Source organism: Diceros bicornis (assembly GCF_020826845.1).
Source record: "Diceros bicornis minor isolate mBicDic1 chromosome 27 unlocalized genomic scaffold, mDicBic1.mat.cur SUPER_27_unloc_1, whole genome shotgun sequence".
Classification (NCBI taxonomy): domain Eukaryota; kingdom Metazoa; phylum Chordata; class Mammalia; order Perissodactyla; family Rhinocerotidae; genus Diceros; species Diceros bicornis.
Genome location: NW_026690889.1, coordinates 744166 through 763250, shown reverse-complemented (window position 1 = coordinate 763250; position 19085 = coordinate 744166). Strand labels below are relative to the sequence as shown.

Sequence of the window (19085 nt, the reverse complement as noted above, 5' to 3'; positions counted from 1 at the left end):
CATTAGCTCAAAATAATACTTATGCCAAAGCAGCATATTTTGGAGTGTTGTATTCTATCACCATTCAGATGTCACCACCTTCCAAACCATAAGAACTTTCTCAATTATCATGGGTTTGAATATCTCGTCCATTTCTGGATGAGAAATTAGAAAGGGGGTTCTTTCTCAGTGTCAAAATTTAATTACCTCTTCTCTCAGTTTGCACCCATCATCCAGTATTATTTTCTTAATATCATCTAAAATTAAGTGAAAGTATTTCTATACTTATTTATTTATTGTATGTTTCTTCCTTCTAAATAAAAGCTACACAGAATAAGTGTCAGCCATATCACCCTCACTGCTGTATCCCAATGCCTAGATAACACCTAGAAGCAAAGAAATATATTCTGAAAAAATGAATAAACCACCAACAGCACTAAGGCTTTATTATTATTAAAATAATTTTACTGAAAGGAATCTATTGAGGCTCAGAAAACTCCTATTACCTGTCCAAGTCAGGCAAGATTCCTACTCAGATCTCACTTACTCTAAAATCTATAGACTGGAACAGAGAAAGCCCTCCTTTGGTATTGGTTGGGGGAATTAAACTCTTCACTCTTCCATTTGTAGGTGAGATCTCTTTAAGCCATGGAGAGGAGCAATCACACAGTGACAGAGTTCGTCCTGTTAGGCTTCACAACAGACTCCGTGATGCAGCTGGTCCTGTTTACGGTGTTCCTTTGTGTGTACTCCGTGACTGTGGTAGGAAATACCACCCTCGTAGTGTTGATCTGTAATGACTCCTGGCTGCACACGCCCATGTATTTTTTCATTTGGAATCTGTCTTTTCTGGATCTCTGGTATTCCTCTGTCTACACCCCAAAGATCTTGGTGACCTGCATCTCTGAAGACAAAAGCATCTCTTTTGCTGGCTGTGCGTCACAGTTCTTCTTCTCTGCTGGGCTGGCATACAGTGAGTGCTACCTGTTGGCTGTCATGGCTTATGATCGCTATGTGGCCATTTCCAAACCCCTGCTTTATATTCAGGCCATGTCAAGGAAATTGTGCATCTGTTTAGTTGTATATTCCTATACTGCAGGTTTTGTCAATGCAATAATACTCACCAGCAACACATTCACAATGGATTTTTGTGGTGACAATATCATTGATGACTTTTTCTGTGATGTCCCGCCCCTAGTGAAGTTGGCATGTGATGTGAAAGACAGCTACCAGGCCATGCTGTACTTCCTCCTGGCCTCCAATGTCATTACGCCCGCTGTGCTCATACTGGCCTCCTACCTCTTCATCATCGCCGCCATCTTGAGGATCCACTCCACCCAGGGCGGCCTCAAAGCCTTCTCCACATGCTCCTCCCGCCTGATCTCTGTCACTTTGTACTGTGGCTCCATTCTCTACATCTACTCTTGCCCAAGTTCCAGCTATTCCCTTGAGAGGGACAAAATGGTTTCCACATTTTATACTGTGCTGTTCCCCATGTTGAACCCCATGATCTACAGTTTGAGAAATGAAGATGTGAAAGAAGCTCTGAAAAAATTTTTCAGCTTGACACAATCAGGAGTCTAAATTGACATAAATTTCTTAAATGAGTGCTAAGTGCAAAATTAAGTTCTTCAGGGTAAGCTTGGAGAAGTGAATTAAAAAATAAGTAAACAAACATTTTTTCTATTCAAAGAAATCCAGTGAAAAAGACTTATTTCTTTGTGTTTGTTTTTCTTTTGTGATCAAACTAAAATTTATACTATAGAATATGGATTCAATTTAATATTAGTATAGTTTTTGAAAAACAGCATTAGGGATTAATGCAAAATAGAAGAATATATGTTACTTTGGGATCAAAGGATTACATTTTATTTCACTATGTACCCTGAGATTGACCCTTGTTTTTTCTCCCTATAGTAGGCATTGTGGGAATGTGAAGAAAATGTTATATGGATACTTGATTTGTGGAATATATCCCAAATCCTTATTGCCCAGTACACACAGAACTTCCGTGGTAATGGAAGAATAAGGAATGTTAAGAATTTTGTGATTAAAAAAGAGAGGGCAGTGATGTGTTAGATAATACACGTAGATGAAAAGAAAGATCACAAAAGTCAGAGCTAATATAAATGGTGAGGTGGCTATGGCTAGTTGTTCTAAAATTTTAATTTAAATGCAGTTTATAAATGTGCTCATTACAACAATAACTATAATCTTTCAATAACAAATTCTAACTTTTTATGCTCAAGCTACTCATTTGTCAAATGTGACTAATAATCCTTAATCTGCAATTTTATTGTAAAGAGTATGGAGAAAAAGTCAACTAAACCTGCCACATACTGAATATTGAGCTGTAAGTTTCTTAAAATTGAAAAATTCTAGTGGGGAAAAAAAACAAGCATTGAATCTAGAATACAGTAGATTTTGTTTGTTGGTTTGTTGTTTCAGTGTGTTCCCCTGGATGTCGTTATTTTCCTCGATAGGGAGTATATAGTGGTATGGAATGAGGGAGAGTATGACAGACTACTCATTCTCTGTGGAAGAGATCACTCTTTTATGGAGTTATACAACCCTAAATACACTTGTTTCCCCACGGATTCAGAAAGGTGTTTTGGGTGTTTTCTTTTTTATTTTCTTGTAATAGAAACAACTCAAAAATTTGCCTAATATTCAATTGATGTAGAAGACACAATGTTTACAGAGATGTATTCTATATGCTCAATTAGAACTTTATGAAAATATTTGGAGGGAACTACTTATTAAAAATAAATGCTTGTAAATTTCCAACAGTTACACCATTCCAAATCTTATTCTCAACAAATAAAGTTTTCAGACTAAGATTCAAATTCAAACTATGTGCATGAAAACCATCCAACCATCAAATAACTCAATATTAGAAGTTAATATTATTAATCACAATAAAATGATAATAAAGAGTTAAAAATGGTTTGATCAGTGTGTCATTGTTTTACATACAACTCATTGAATATACTTGAAATATTACAGTGTTACAAATTGTCTATAAGCCAATAATTTGGAAAATACGATAAGGGTATTCTGCAAAAAGATAACCTTCACCTCTGTGGCCTTATGCTCTGAACTGCTTTCCGGAAGGCTGCTTTGACGTCTTTGTTTCTCAGGCTGTAGATGAGAGGATTAAGCAATGGGTTGAACAGGGTGTAGAAGAGAGAAGCCACTTTGTGTCTCCCCACAGAGTAGGTGGAACTTGGCCTTGAATACATGAAGAGTAAGGATCCATAGAAGAACATGACAGAGATAAGGTGAGACGCACAGGTGGAGAAGGCCTTGTGCCTTCCTGAGGCTGAGCGGATCCTCGAGATAGACAGAAGGATGTTGAAATAAGAAATCAGGATGGCAAGAATGTTGGAGACGACCGTGAAGCCCACCAGACCCCGGAGGATTTTTTCATAGACCTGGATGTCTGTACAAGACATTTTTACCAATGGTGTTACGTCACAGAAATAGTGGTCAATGATATTTTTACCACAGAAACTCAGGCGGAAAGTGTTAGCAATATGAGCGATGGAATTCAAGAACCCTCCGATGTAGGAGCCAGCAACGAGTCCAGTACAGAGAGAACTGGACATTGTACTTGAATAAAGTAACGGCTTACAGATGGCCACTAGGCGGTCACAGGCCATGGCTGCCAGGAGATAGCACTCAGTGTAGGCGGCAAGGCAAGAAAAGAACAGCTGTGCTCCACATCCAGCCAAGGAAATAGGTTTATTTTCTGAGACACATATGGCCAGAATTTTGGGAATATACACAGAAGGATACCAGAAATCCAGAAAAGACAGATTACTAATGAAACAGTACATAGGTGTGTGCAGGCGGGAATCAATACATATTAAGATGACCATGGTCATGTTCCCTGACATGGCAATCAAGTAGAGCATCAGAAATATTCCAAATAGAATCAGCTGCCACCTGGGGTCTGCGGATAAGCCCACCGAGATGAATTCAGTCAGGACAGTGCGATTTCCAACTTCCATGTCCAGACAGAAGAAAGCCCAATAAAGATTACAAGAAAAAAAAATTCAGTGATTTTACTGCTGAAAGAAAGAAGCAAAGGTATCAATTAAGTCAGTAATTACTAGAGGCTTATATGGACTTTTATCCCTTACTCTCTAGAATGCTATAATTTCAGTCTCATACTTAGGAACAACTGGAATTGGAGTAGGATCTGATTCTGAAATTATGGCTCTCACTTAGTAATTGTTTAATGCTAGGCCAGTCCCTAATTCTCACCAAAAAGATGAACAAAATGATGACCCCTGACAGGTTGTCTGATTGAATAAAGAAGATATGCATCAAAACACCCGGCCTCATGCTTGGTACATAGTGAGCACTCAAAAAATTTTAGTATACTTCATATATTATTAAGACTTATGTGTCAAGCATCATCCCGATAATTATACAAAAACCAATATACTGTCCTATTCCTTCGGCTCTTAGTACAAATAGAATAAGTAAATGAATAAATAAATAGATATGTTACTCACTATGTGCCAGTTAGTATTCTGAGTCCTAATCTTAACACACTTAATCCTTACCACAACTTTACAAGGTAGATATTTATGATGCTCATGTAATTTAAGAAACATTTCCAAGGTCACAGAATTATTCAATAGCAGAACTGGTTTTTGAACACAGAATTTCTTTTATCAAGGGTATATGCTTTCAATTGTTAAGCTTTTATGTCTTTTATAGATGAATTATTTTTTCCCCTGTTTTCCTGGCTAAGGCAACCTTGTAATTCTATGACAACTTGAATATCTTCACCTATTAAAAAGACCTTTAAAAAATCACTTTTTTAAAAGAATGCATTCTTTTCCACTTTCCGCTACTAGATGTAAGATTTATATACATAAGTGAGAAATTTTTTTTTAATATAGTGGATTCTGAACATTGGAAAGAAACCAATTTTTGGTGTCAAAGATTCATTGAGAAACCATGAATCCTTCAAAGTTCCTACCTTGAAACTCCAAAGCTAGCAGAGAGAAGCTACAAGGAGGTATCGAATTTAAAACATTACATAATTAGGGCTGATGCCCCAATAGCTTTAGAGCTGATATCCCTCTAACTATAAAGTTGGTGAAAGAAAGCTAAAACGAAGAGAGAATTGTAATTTATTCTGATGTTTAAAACACTTACATATGGGCTAAGCCAGGGTCAGTGTTGTAACTAGAACGCAAACTCAAGTCTTCTACCTGGAGTTCTGGTGCTTCTGCTTGCTAGGAAGAGAGGTATGGTGTCCAAATCTTTCAACCGTAGCTGATGATGTTATGATAGGTCATAACTGCATTGATGATGCTGTGGTAAAAGCAGCTCGAAGTCCTGAAGACCGTTCGTTTCTTTATTACTGCATAATAGATCTTTTCTTATTTGCACACAAAGCATAGATGCTTCAGCCCTACACCCAACGTTCCATAAGCTAGTTCTAACTTACCTTTATAAACCTCTCTCACCACTTCTCTTCATCAATTTAGGACGTCAACCAAACTAAATTCCTCTATGATTCATGTCCCCAGAATAATCTCACACATCCTGGGAGCTTCACAGTTATATTTCTATGCTATTATTCATGTGTATGCTATATTTTTTTTTCAGAATTTACTCAAGCTTGAGTATAAATACTTGACGGGAATGTATGTTTGTTATATTGGTAATGTAAAAGTGGTGGGGGATAGCCACCATCTCAGTAGTTACTTTGAACTTTCCCTGCTATGATATCATGTGTCTATATAAGGCAACATATCTGGGCGTTACTGAGCACATTTTTAATATAATATAATTTGGGGAAAAATGGAAATTTCTGACCAGATCTAATTGTTACTCTTCTACTATTACCCTCTAAAGACGCAAATAACTCATAAAATACATATTCTGCTCTAAATTCAAAGTCTTCCCAGAAGAAGAGGTATTTAAATGAGACCTGAAAAATGAGCTAAAATGAAAATGACCCTAAAATACTCCCAATTTTTTCTAAGTTAAAGTCAAATTCCATACAATGGCTTAAAGGTCTTCCAAGAGCCTACCCTCCATTACCTACAGGTCCATATCTCCTAAGACTCACCCCCGCCTTCATTCTGCTCCAGTTTTGCTAACTTTCTCACTGTTTCACAAAGAAACATCAGCCCTTCTCTAACACCAAAGATTTCTGAACTATTTCTCTGCTCGAAACACTATTCCTCAGATATTTGCCAGGCTGACACTCTCATCTCCTGTAAGTCCCATTCAAATATCATTTTCTGACTAAGGCTCATCCTTATCACTATTTTAAATTCCACGCCCTCTTCCCACCAGCAATCCTCATCCTTCTTATTCTGCTCAGACTCTGCTCTATTTTCCCCCAGACCTACTGTCACCTTCTAACTCCTGTTTATTAAGTTTATTGTCCATTTTCCCCACCATAATGCATTAACTGTGGGGCAGAAAGATTTCTCCACTTAGTTTACTACTGTATCCCACCATACATAATAGTTCCTAGTAACTAACTGGCACTTAATATATATTTCTAGAACAAATAAATGGGTACTCACCTTTATACCTTGAAGCTGTTTTTCACAAAGTATCATCTACTTCTAACTTAACTCAAACTATTCAGGACTTATCTGCCCTCACATGGACTTTCTTTGCCTAGTGTACTGTATCACTAATAAGAAGGAAGAGTAAATAAAGAGAGGACACATAAGCACATCTCAAATCCATCTTGAATTTGAAATAAACTACAATTAAAATGTGACTGTGAAATAAAAGACAAAATATCAGAGCCAGTTATGCTAACGCATCCCATATAGAATGGCTTCTAAAGAGGTGTGTTCCCCTGTAGAAGCTCTGTTCCCTGCTCCCTTCCCTGGAGGACTTAAAATTCTGTGGATGAAGGTGTCCCTCTAGCACCTAAAAATGAGTACCAAGAAATAAAAATATCATACATTAGTATTTTGGATATCTCAGAGTGCCACAACTACTAGAGGCAAAAAGCATGTCACCTTTTTTTGTCCTCTTGATCTCTCTACTCTGTAAGTGAATGTATGATGACCCAGCATAACCATAACCACCACACTGAATTTCAAACTCTAGATAAGAGTTACATATATTTGGTTGAAATCTTATTTAGGATAGTGTCTGTGTGTGTGTGTGTGTGTGTGTGTGTGTGTGTGTGTGTGTGATTGGCACAACAATGATCTTATGAGAGCCAGGCCAGACTCTATCCACCTTCAAATTGCAGTAGCTGAGAGTAGCTGAGATCATAGCGAGGTCAAACCAGCCAGCTGCCCCAGATTCCAGTAACTTACCCTTGATCAGGAAGGACAGTCCTGGAAGTGATACACTTTTCCCTCTCTTGTCACACTTTGGCTTGCTCTTTTGGGGCCTGATATATCTATTTTCTCAACAGCCCTTTGAGATACCTTCCTCACAAGCCTAGAAATATGTACCTCACTCTCCAAAGACCAATTAGAGTTCATTTGGAGTGTGAGGATGACATCTTTATTAGGATATGGTGAAATAAAGGGTGTTTCATTAAATGTTGACTCTCTTATTGGATCTAAGTCACAATACAATTATTAAATGTGTCTGATCATGGAAACTCTCCAAATTGTACTAATTATAGTTTTCTAGAATGTATCATATTGGTGATAATTTTTTCTTGCCATATGCTCTTCTCTCTCTTCTAGGCTACCCCTTCTTGTCTCATTCATCAAGAAACTCTTGTCTATCCCTGGTGTTACTGGTTGAGTTTACCCCACAACCATTCATGTGTTGAAGTCCTAATGCCCAGTAACTCAGAACGCGGCTATATTTGGAGATAGGGCCTTAATAGAGGTGATTAAAGTTAAAATGAGTTGATTAAGGTGAGCACTAAACCGACCAGACTGGTGTCTTTGTAAAAAATAAGAAATGGAAATTTGAACACCCAAAAAGACACCAAGGATAGATGTAAACATAAAAAAGACTATTTGAGGACGTGGCAAGAGGGTGGCCATATGCAAACCAAGGAAAGCGGCCTCAGAAGAAATCAACTCTGATGGCATCTTCTTATTGACCTTTTAGCCTCCAGAACTGTGAGAAAATAAATTTCTGTTGTTAACGTGACCTAGTCTATGGTATTTTTTTGTGGGAGCCCTAGCAAACTAATGTACTTGCTTATCAACACTAGGGCTTTTTTATGTTGGTGCAGTCCCGTGTTTTACAGGTAGAAAGACAATTAAATTAGGAAATGTTATGCATCATAATGAAATATTCTCCAATTTTTCATTAATACATACAAAACACTGACCAACCAAAGAAATATAAATGTTCATAGACCCTTAATTGTTATCAGTCATTGCTTCACCTAGGAGATATTTTCACTTTGAATCTTTTTGTGGATGCAAAGCTTTTTGAAATTTCTTCCTTGATTTCTCTAGCTATCTGTCTATGTCTATCTATAGATCCATTTTTGTCTATTTCATACAGCTGCTATACTTTTACCCTTAATTCCTTAATTTTTGGGTAAACATACTCTTTTATTGAAAAGCTCACAATGACTCTAGTAAAGATATTAGTTCCTTCCTCTATCTATTGCCAGGGAAATCTTTGTTATCACGGTAAGGCAAGAAATAAGAGTCAGAAAGAAAAAATAAGTTTATTTCCAATGGCATTTTACAGTAGAAATTTTACTTATGACCTCCTAACTGACTCTGTCTGCCAACAATTGGGATAAGAACCTTTGGTGTCAGAAGTTCTGGGTCCGCACTCCTATTTTCTCACCTACGAACGACATGATTTGAAGGAAGCCATTTAATCCATCTAAATGAGGCTAAGTTTCCATCACCAGTTCTATTATTCTTGTTTATAGATTACAATATTATACATACAAGGAACTTATAAACTGTCAAGTGAAAATTAGAAGGAAAAAAAGCTGCTCTCTTTCATCCTTCTAGAATCCCAGTAATTTTATAGACTTTATTTCAAGCCAGCTGGCAGAGCAGTTTTTCCAAATGCCCCAGCCTCATTTACTTTCAAAACACATTCATGTACATTAGTGCCAACTTGAAAAAACAAATGCAGACTAGTGTTTCAACAATATCCAAAGATTTTTTTGTTTTCTTATTTTATGTATTTCTGAGAGGACAGGCTGATAACAATGATAGGGAGATAATCTGTGAAATAAAATATAGTCATTGTTCACCAAATATTTTCACTTAATAAATCTTTGGTCTAGCTAACATTTTCTTCAGGGCATTTTTAACATCTTTATTTCTTAAGCCATAGATGAAGGGATTCAACATTGGAATCACCACAGTATGGAACACTGACACAACTTTATCCCTTTCTAGTGCATAGCTAGTACTTGGTCGGGAGTAAATGAAGAGAATTGAACCACAGTACAAGGTGACAGCTGTCAAGTGCGAGCACAAGTGGAGAAGGCCTTGAGGTGGCCTTGGGTGGAGTGGATCTTCAAGATGGCAGCAATAATGAAGAGGTAGGAGGCAAGAATAAGCATGGCAGGGGTGATGACGTTGGAGGCAAGAATGAAATAGAGCACAGCCTGGTAGCCCTTCTTCACATCACAGGCCAACTTTACAAGGAGAGGCAGATCACAGAAAAAATCATCAATGATGTTGTTGCCACAAAAGCTCAGGGTAAATGTCTCGCTAGTGATGATGGTTGAATTAAGAAAGCCAGCAATGTATGAGGTTGCAACAAGACTGGAACATAACCTTGCAGACATAGCCTGGGAATAAAGCAACGGGTTAGAGATGGCCATATAGCGATCATAAGCCATGGCAGCCAACAGGTAAGATTCACTCTCAGCCAGTCCAGCTGAGAAGAAGAACTGAGCTAGGTAGCCAGCAAAGGAGATGCTTTTGTCGTCAGAGATGCAGGTCATCAGGATATGGGCACGTTGGCAGAAGAAAACCAGAGATCCAGGAATGGCAGGTTTCCAATGAAGAAATACATTGGTGTGTATAGCCGAGAATCAGCACAGATCAGAGAAATCAGGGTAATGTTCGCTGAGAGACTGAAGACATAAATGATGAGGAAGATGAAAAAGAGCACTCTCTGTAACCGCATGTCTGCTGTGAACCCCAAAAGTATGAACACTTTCACTCTGGTGACATTTTGCTCATCCATTGGTTTGGGGTTTCTCTGGTCTCTTTCTGTGAAAAGATTAATGAATATGTCATGGTTTAAGATATGAGTATATCAGCTTCCCCATCATTTGCCATTTAAGATGATTGAAAAACCCAACTTATGTATTGACCTTGTAAATTGTGAGACATGTTTATGCTGAACTGGTATCATTGTTGTTGGATAAATGGGAAATCCTTCTTTGCTGCCTTGAGAGATCAGTTACTGTGTACATAATATAGTGTGTCACCTTATATTTTTAAACTAGTTTTTCCTACTTTTTGGAGGGAGTAATTTGTGTATCTTCTCTTCCATTTGCACTTAGGGTGATTGGGAACCATGTGGAAGATATGAAGAACTGAATTTGAAAAGACGCACTGACTTCTCTTTGGGTCTTTTAATCCTTTTGTCTTTTTCCACAGAGTTACATATAGAAGCACACCTATATTATTTTAACTATATATTGGAATATCTTTAGAAGTGCATTTTACTGTAATTTCTTCAAAAGCAATAGTTATATTTTCTTCAACTTTTTACCCACAAAACCAAGAACACAGCTTTGCATAAAGTTGAAAATGTGTAACTTGAATAAAAGAATAGATTTACTTAGATAATAGGAATTTGAGATAATAGCTACCTGTATGACACTCAATATAACCTATAAAGAAGTAATTATATTAATGAATGGATAATTGTGTTCATAATGTGAGTGAATTTCCTACAGAACCAAGATTTTAGAAAAATAAAGGAACCAAAAAACTACTGTCCAAACTGAATGATTTTGGGATGGATGGTAGGCTGAATAAGGGCCTCTATAGATATCTATGTTCTAATTCCTGAAACCTGAGAATGGTACTTTATATGGAAAAAGAGTTATTAAATTAAGAACCTTGAGATGGGTAAATTGCCAGGATGAGCCCTAAATGCAACCCCAAATATTCTTATATGAGGGAGGCAGAGGAAGATTTGACTACAGACACAAGAGAACAAGGCAATGGAAACTCAGAGGCAGAGATTGGAGTGATACAACTCAAGAAGACAGAGAAGGCAAGGAATAGATTCACCACTGCAGCCTCTGGTTGGAGTGTGGTCTTGCCAACACATTGGTTTTGGTTCAGCAACACTGAGTTTGGACTTTTAACCTCTAAAACTATGAGGGAATGCATTTCTGTTGTTTTAAGCAGCCACGTTTTTGGTAATTTGTTAATGAAGGAAGTTATGGAACTCAACCTCTAACAATCTTCTTTTCCTTAAAGATAGGAGACTGAATTATTGCCAGCATTAAAGGAAGCACTCCCTTTGCTTATTATGTTACAACCCAGGGGGCCCCTATTATAACACACCAAAATTAAAAAAGGCCTGAATGATGATTGTCATTGTTCTGAATTGACAGAGGGTGTGATATTTCTGCTATTAGATCCAAGGCTTTAGAATCTCTTCTGCTAGGGGACCAAAAAAAAAAAAAAAAAAACCTTAATCTTAGTCATATGCTTGGCTATGGACTTAAAACTGAGCTATAAAAATGAAGAATTGCTCTTTTGCAACTGTATTTGTTTGATAGTAAAAATCTATAATTTTTAACTGTAAAATAAACATTAATGCTATACTTATTGTCAAAGCAGAAATTCTTCATAACAACCAAAAGAGGCTTGGAATAGGTTACCTTTGAATTCCCTTAGAATTTCAAGGCTGTCAGATGCTAAGTCATTTTTAACAAAGCAGCTTAAGACTAAGTACCAAGAAATTTGGGTTTGACCTTAGTTGACTGCTGCCAAATTCAAATAAAATTATAACCTCCCAAACTCTATTTTCTCACCTAGTTTTCTTAGTTCAGTGAGACATTATGAGATCACAGATGTGATTAAGCACTGTGAAAACTAGAAGTTAAAACTATATATTGCCTTCTCTATGTTTTCTTCATCGCTGTAGTCTACCCTTCAGATATATTTATTTTATTTCCCAAGAATTTCCAATTACCCATGCTATTGACTCCATAGAGTTTCACGCGTTCTCATGCAGAAACTTCTTCTTCTTTAATATGTGGCTTTTACACAAGTTGAGCAATTGCTGGGCTTGTTTGCAGAATTACAACAGGGAATGAAAATTTCAAGAGAATTTTCCTACCTAATATCATTTTTTCCTCTACAGTTATTAAAAAATTAAGTAAACTTAAGTGTGAATGTCTATGTATATGAATATGTATATCAACGCTTTCACAAAAAACATGGGTTGAAGTTATCTTGGTGTAAGACATAAGATGCAGGTAAATAATATAAATTAAGAAAATGTGAAAAGGAAAAACAAGCCCTGGACCTAAAATGGAAGCAAGGATAAACCTGTTGCACAGCAACCAGTCCAATCCACTACTCTGTGCAGACCACAGATCTGATCAAAACTTTCTAGCAGCCCATATATACAATCAGTAGCATCCAAAAGACAAGCAAACCAACCAAAAGGTTGGGCAATATATTATCATTATTGATACTAATTTTAAATTATTTCTCCCAAGATTTCTTGTAAAGACAATGAGTTTTGAAATATAAGGCATAATATATTGAATGCTATTACATATGTAGACTCACAACAGAGTTTTTTGAGCTGCATTTACTTGCCAGTAATTTGCAGACTTAAACCTGGCTACATCCTTTCTTAGATTGGAGGAGACACTCAGACCCTTCTCCCCACAAAATATTTCTCCTCCCCATCTGCCACACATCTTTCTTTACCAAGAGGCATTTTTAAAAGATAGATGCCTCTGGGAGTGGTCACTCAGAAGGAGCTGAACTCTCAGGGATCTCTCAGTCCTCTCCAGGCATAATGAACTTGCCATTTCTGTCATTCAGTTTGATATGTTAATCAGATGCTTCTTGAGTTACATATTAATTATAAGTCTACAGTATAATCCCAAAGATTTATATTATATTTGCACTCCATCTCTTAAGGAGTTCGTGTACCACGCAATGCCTAACATAGAATAATAAACATTTTAAACTCATGATAATATGAACCCATTTTAATTTTTCTATACTTGTCCTAATCTAAGGACTAATAAATTTCCTGCAAGATAACAGAAGAGGCAATGTTGGGCCACATACAGCTACAGAGGATTTATGAGAATGAAAACATCCATCAAGGACACATCTCATTGCTTGTTTCATTGAAAGAGAAGATAAGCCTGGAGGAAAATATATTTGGAGACATTTCTGCTTCTTTCATCAAATATAATTATAAGAAAGAAAACTTTATTCTATCTCACAATGTAGAATTATGTTACGGTTTGATTACATAAGAATTGTTTTGTCTTTCGTCGCTATTGTGATTTCCTAACCTTTTCCTCTGGTTATTTTAACGCAATACTTCGTGAAGAAAAGGAGACACTTCATTTGAATTTCAACTCAAGTCTAGAATTTCTCACATTATCTTAAATAAAAAGTGCTTTCTATTCATGTCACAGGAATCCCATTTCCAACAGTAACAACACTGGAGAGTATATAAGCCTGAGCACCCCTTTGGGATATGCTGCTGGAAGCAAAGAGGATCCTCACGTGCTATTCTAGCACTAAGTGACCAATCATAATGCTCAGCTATCTTTCTGGAATGCAGCAGGGAGAAATCATTCAAAATGAATATAATTGGTCCAATTAGTCTGTAAAGCCCTTTGCTTTGTGAGTTTCATTCACGCATTTTAGATGAAAGAGGAACCTGCAAAAAAGAACAGCCAACAGAAACGTCAGCACACAGTAGATACTCAAGAATCATTTGCAATCCACAGTGATAACAATAATGATAATGAAAAGGCCACAGAATTTTAGTGCTGAGACATGTTGACTATCATTTAATAAAAAGAGCCCATTTTACAATCAATGAATTGAGTGACAGGATTTGAGAAATTGAATTTGAGAGACAGATCCAGTCATATGGTTAGAGGAAGCTTCATCTCTACATCAGAACATGATTATACTCATTGATTCAAAACATATTTATTATGCAACACCTAGGTACACAGCACTGAGGGAGAAGCTGGGGGAGATACATCTGGGAGGCGAGGTAAGGTCTTAGGTGGGCTTAGTTATTGCCAAGAGACAATTCAGGACAGAGACTGTCTAAGAGTGAACTTCAGGTCTACAACTCATGAGTTGTGTGACCAAGAGCAGTGCACTTAAACTCACCAAGCCTCAGTTTTACTATCTATAAAGTGGAAATAACTTGTCTTCCTCATAAAGTTGTTGTGAAGATTGAATGAGATAACATATATAAAGGTTTTAATAAATATCAGTGAAAAAAATCAAAAAACAAGCAGAAGTAAAAATGAAAATAAAATAGAGGGAGATACAGTGCCTGCCCTTGTGGAAGTTATGGCATCATGGGGGAGTTAATCAAATAATTAAATACATTTATAATTATCAATTATGACTAGTATTGCAGTCATAATATTAAGGTGCCATAAGATTTTACTACAGTATCTGACATAGTGTGGGACTTTAGGGAAGATTTGTCTGAGGAGGTTATATTAAACTGAGAACGGAATGACAATAATAGGAGGTCACCAGTCATAGTGAGTGATGATGGTAGGGGTGGCAGCTGCAGGGAGGGTAGGGAGAGTAGTCTTGTGAGGTCACAGGAAATGCAAGGATCCCACTTGAGAAAAAGCACCATGGATTCTAGGACGGGAAGGAAGTTCATAGTGGCTGGACTTTGGAAAGATAAATACAGCTGCACTGAATTAGGCAGGAGAGGTGGGCAAGTTCAGACAGCATAGGGACTGGGCGTCCATGTTAATGATTCAGAGTATATTCTAAGTGCACTGGGAAGCCACTGATGAGTTTAATCAGATGCATGCTGTGGTCAAATAAAACTCTCTTTACAACATGAAAAATAGAAGTGTGAAGGCAGAGAGGTTCAGATGACTATTTTGGAAACCCATGCAATAGCTGATAGTACTCGGACTGGGTGATAGTAAACAATTTGGTGAAAAACAGTCATATCTGAGAGATAATTGGGAAGTAATATACATATAGGAGTTGGTGATGAAACCTTTAACACACAAATATCTCTGAAATTTCCTTGTCTTTGAAAACAGCCACTTTCCTCTCTCTCAGGGAAAAAAATCTTTTAATGACATTGTAGGGACAGATGTCTTGCAGGATATGTCAATATCTTCTCTGTTCCTACGCTCAACATCCCTCTTTGCTTCCAGGTCGAAGAGAGAATTAGATCCGAGCACAATCCAGATGTGGAGTGGAAGGACGGCTCTTGGAGGACATGTGTATACACCTGATGTGGGATTGTGCTGATTGTCAGGGTCTGAGGAGCTTGTGGGGAATGGGTACCCAGGAAATTGAATAAAGGAAGATAAACCAAGAAATAACATCAGCAGAGGCCTATACTCAATACAAATGAGATGCAAGACCATCGCTTACATTCTTTGTAAAGGAAGGAGTCAAAAAAATTAGAGAGACACGTATGTTGGTGTAGATCAATCATGTGCAACCTACTTAACCATCTCCTAAACCTGCAGTTCTCACATCTTTTGATCTCAGCAGCTGGGTCAACTGTGTCAGGCACCAGGGGCCAGAGGCCAGTTTTTGGAAGGATGGGAAGAGGAAACAGATTCATACTCACTGACTGTGTTCTTCAATTTATTAGAGACTCTTGTGTAATAGAGGAGATTCAAAACAAAATGACTAGACAGATTGAGGCTTTGTTGTTTTCATTTCTACAAGTAGAAACTAAAAGAGGTAAAAATGTTATTGTTGTTGTTTGTGGCCCTGTTATAAATCACCTGCCCCTCTCAACAACCTAAGACCAATATGGCAACTTGACAAGACAATGGGTCAAGCTCCTTTACAAGACACTGAAGTCTCATAATTTATAGCCTTCCTCTCCAGCCACATCTTCTGGTATTCCCCACCACCATGCTGTTGATGGTGCAGACCCTCAGAACTCTTGTGCTGTCATCTAGAAAAGCCTCCACCATGACCACCTCTCTTTAGATATCTACATGCTGCTCCTCGTGCTTGCAGTGCTCTTGCACACTACTCCATCTGGTTTGCTTCTATTCATGCCACACAATTCAAGTCAAGAGTTAACCTAAAACATTTTACATTCCCCGCACCCCTGCACAAACAGAATTAGTCACTTCCCCCACTTTGCACCAGGTGATCCCCAATGCAGTACACTCTGTACAGAGCACAGTTAACACCAAGAATTCAGGGTTCCCTCCACACTTGTCCCCTACTCTCAGATCTTAACAAAGGAGTAGTTACAATTCTAAGTGCTTGCTAAATGCCTGGCACAGGGTTGAGCATGTTACGGCTGTTATCTCCTTCAAACTTCAAACAGTTCAAAGAGATAAAATCTGTCCAGAGCAGTGGGGAAATTTCCTAAACATAATGCAATTGAGAAAAATGAAAAATGTATGAGATAATAATACTTCTTTAAGAAATGAAATTGGGGGGCCAGCCCGGTGGTGCAAGCGGGTAAGTGCGCGCACTCCGCTGTGGCGGCCTGGGCTTCACGGGTTCGGATCCCGGGCGCGCCCCGCCACACTGCTTTCAAGCCACACTGTGGCGGCGTCCCATATAAAGTGGAGGAAGATGGGCATGGATGTTACCCCAAGGCCAGTCTTCCTCAGCAAAAAAAAGAGGAGGATTGGCAGACGTTACCACAGGGCTGATCTCCTCACACACACACAAAAAAAAATGAAATTGTTTTAAAAAACAGAAAATGCACAGCAACTGTGTTTAAGCATTCTCTGAATAATTTGGTAAATAAGTTAATACATGTAAAGTTTAGAACTTTGTTTAAAATATATAATAATCAATATATAAATTTAGAATTAGTATGAATGTTATCATTTAATTTCTCTATTTTGAACCCTGATGTGTTTTTTGTATCTTTTTTTGGGAGACAGGGCACTAAAATTTCAGGAATTGCAGCTTTTATGGTAAGCAAAATCACTCTCTCATTATTCACAAATCTCCACCCATTGGTACTATCAATAGAGTATGAGAGATGGGAGAGTGGAGAGAAAAATTGGCAATAACATTCAGCCACCCACCAAGAAAAGGGGCTCTGTTCTGATATTCCCAAATGCAAGAGACCTCCAGCCTGGAGGAGTGAGGAAATGGAGTAAAATAGAGGTTCTGTATGTGTATTTATGATCCAAATCCTAATTACTCTGTGATTATGCTGAGAAACACATAAAAACACAAAAAGTGTTCACAGAAATGAAAACTTAGAAAATGCTGGACACTCAAACATACCTCTTGGCTTCACAATAGATAACCTGATCAACAAAGAAGCCAACTTATTTGAAGGTCAGAATTTTGTTTACTTCTTAATGTTATCTTCTGAAAATACAACACAGACATAATGAAAATTGATGACAATGAAATTGTCATGTTAGAAAAATGTTCAAATTGCAGATATATCTGTTGAGCTCTGAAGATCTGACATGTGGCTGTTTAACAATTGAAGAAAAACCAATATGGATTACATTTTAATAGAGCTTCAAAGAGAACTGAGATACACAAGTTAAGAGAAACCTTTGAGAAAACTGAGAAAGTTCTCCAATGGATTTTGTGAAAATAACACTCTTTGTGAATGAGCCATGAATAACCATAATGAGGTGTTGAAAATTTTATGTCCCTTTCAATACTTAATTTCTTACTATCTAGGTGTATGAACTGGTCCATAGTTGAAATTCTGTGTAGCATTTCAAGATCTTTGTTTTATATTCCAAGATCTATTCCAGTGAAATGCTTCATTATAATATGCTAGAAAATGTTGGTTTTGTTTCCCATGTTAGTGTATTCACATCAATAGACATTTTCCTCATATCTGTCTTCCTTAGATAAGAAAGACTTTCTGTATTTGTGAATGGTTAACTCCTTTTCTGCACTTTGCACTTATGAAATAGCTTTATTTCTCAGGGGAGGAAGCTGAAGAGAGAGTGTGACAAGTGACAAAACCCCTTCTATCCTTTTAGGGAGTCTGTATCTCTCTTGTCCATTTACCCCACAGTGTACCATGAACCAGATATGTGTGACCAAGGCCACATTTCTAGATACCTGTGCCCTGATGATGCCCTTTTCCAGGAGCTCCTTCCTCACCTCCATTCTAATGATAGTAGAAGAAGACTTGCTCAGTGTTCATAGATGAGTGACTGAATAAATGAAATTATTTTTGCCCAATTTTCCTCTTTTTATTTTCATGATGCTGACTTTAGACAAAATCAGAAATAGAATGAAATAGAAATATTTCAGGCCTCATTTAGCCCACAGGCCAAATATTTATTGAACAGTGACTATGGACAATTTATCCAATTATGTGCTAATCACTAGAGACCCAACAGCGAACAAGTGAACAACGTAGAAAGAGTCCTTGTGCTGCTTATAGTTCAGGTTGTCATGACTACGGAGCAAAGCAATTGCTTAGTGTGATTGTGAGAAGTTGCAAGACTTGCCCAAGACCATGAAGAGAGTTCATGTCAGAGCCAGCATAATCGGAACTCCTAGCAACACACTTTGTAAGTCTTAGATGCTCTAAAACTTAGTCCTCTATCCCCTTTTTTCACCAAAATGGTTTTCTCTACCTCTACTGGAGCAGAAGGTCTAAATTTGGGTCCATTGTTCACTAGGAAAAACATAGATGGGCCTCAAAGGGTACAAGATTCACCCTTGAAAATGTTCAGGAGAAATCTTGTTTGCATGCTTATGTGTTCAAGAGGGTCTGTTAGATTCTCCGTAGGGTCCATGGTTCAGAGCCATTGGGCTACAGGTTTCAGATTTGTATCCCTCAAAATGAAGGACTTCTAGAGTGATGTAGACAGTTTCTGAAATGGATTTTACCAAAGGAATTTGGGCAAGAAAGGGTAAGCTAGATGAAATTTCCTTTAGAGTACCTTAGAACTCTGACCTTCTAGATTTGACTGCTGAAAAGAGTTGTCAGCCAAACATTAAAAT

The 19085-nt window shown here is 37.5% G+C and overlaps 2 protein-coding genes and 1 pseudogene across 2 annotated transcripts; 1 reads left to right on the top strand and 2 right to left on the bottom strand.

The window, feature by feature from the left end:
- The first annotated feature begins 418 nt into the window (after positions 1 to 418).
- Positions 419 to 1610, top strand: LOC131401935 (olfactory receptor 9G19-like). The gene has a single exon (XM_058536992.1). It carries the CDS (start codon positions 628 to 630, stop codon positions 1561 to 1563), a length of 936 nt encoding a protein of 311 aa, XP_058392975.1. The 5' UTR covers positions 419 to 627; the 3' UTR covers positions 1564 to 1610.
- Positions 1611 to 3053: 1443 nt separating this feature from the next.
- On the bottom strand, positions 3054 to 3992 carry LOC131401934 (olfactory receptor 9G4-like). The gene has a single exon (XM_058536991.1). The coding sequence runs from the start codon at positions 3990 to 3992 to the stop codon at positions 3054 to 3056; it is 939 nt and encodes a 312-aa protein (XP_058392974.1).
- A 5196-nt stretch (positions 3993 to 9188) lies between these two features.
- Positions 9189 to 10122, bottom strand: LOC131401946 (olfactory receptor 9G19-like; annotated as a pseudogene).
- Between the last annotated feature and the right edge of the window lie 8963 nt (positions 10123 to 19085).

Coding starts and splice junctions, on each gene's coding strand:
- LOC131401935 (XM_058536992.1), top strand. CDS start 628: ATGGAGAGGAGCAATCACACAGTGACAGAGTTCGTCCTGTTAGGCTTC.
- LOC131401934 (XM_058536991.1), bottom strand. CDS start 3,992: ATGGAAGTTGGAAATCGCACTGTCCTGACTGAATTCATCTCGGTGGGC.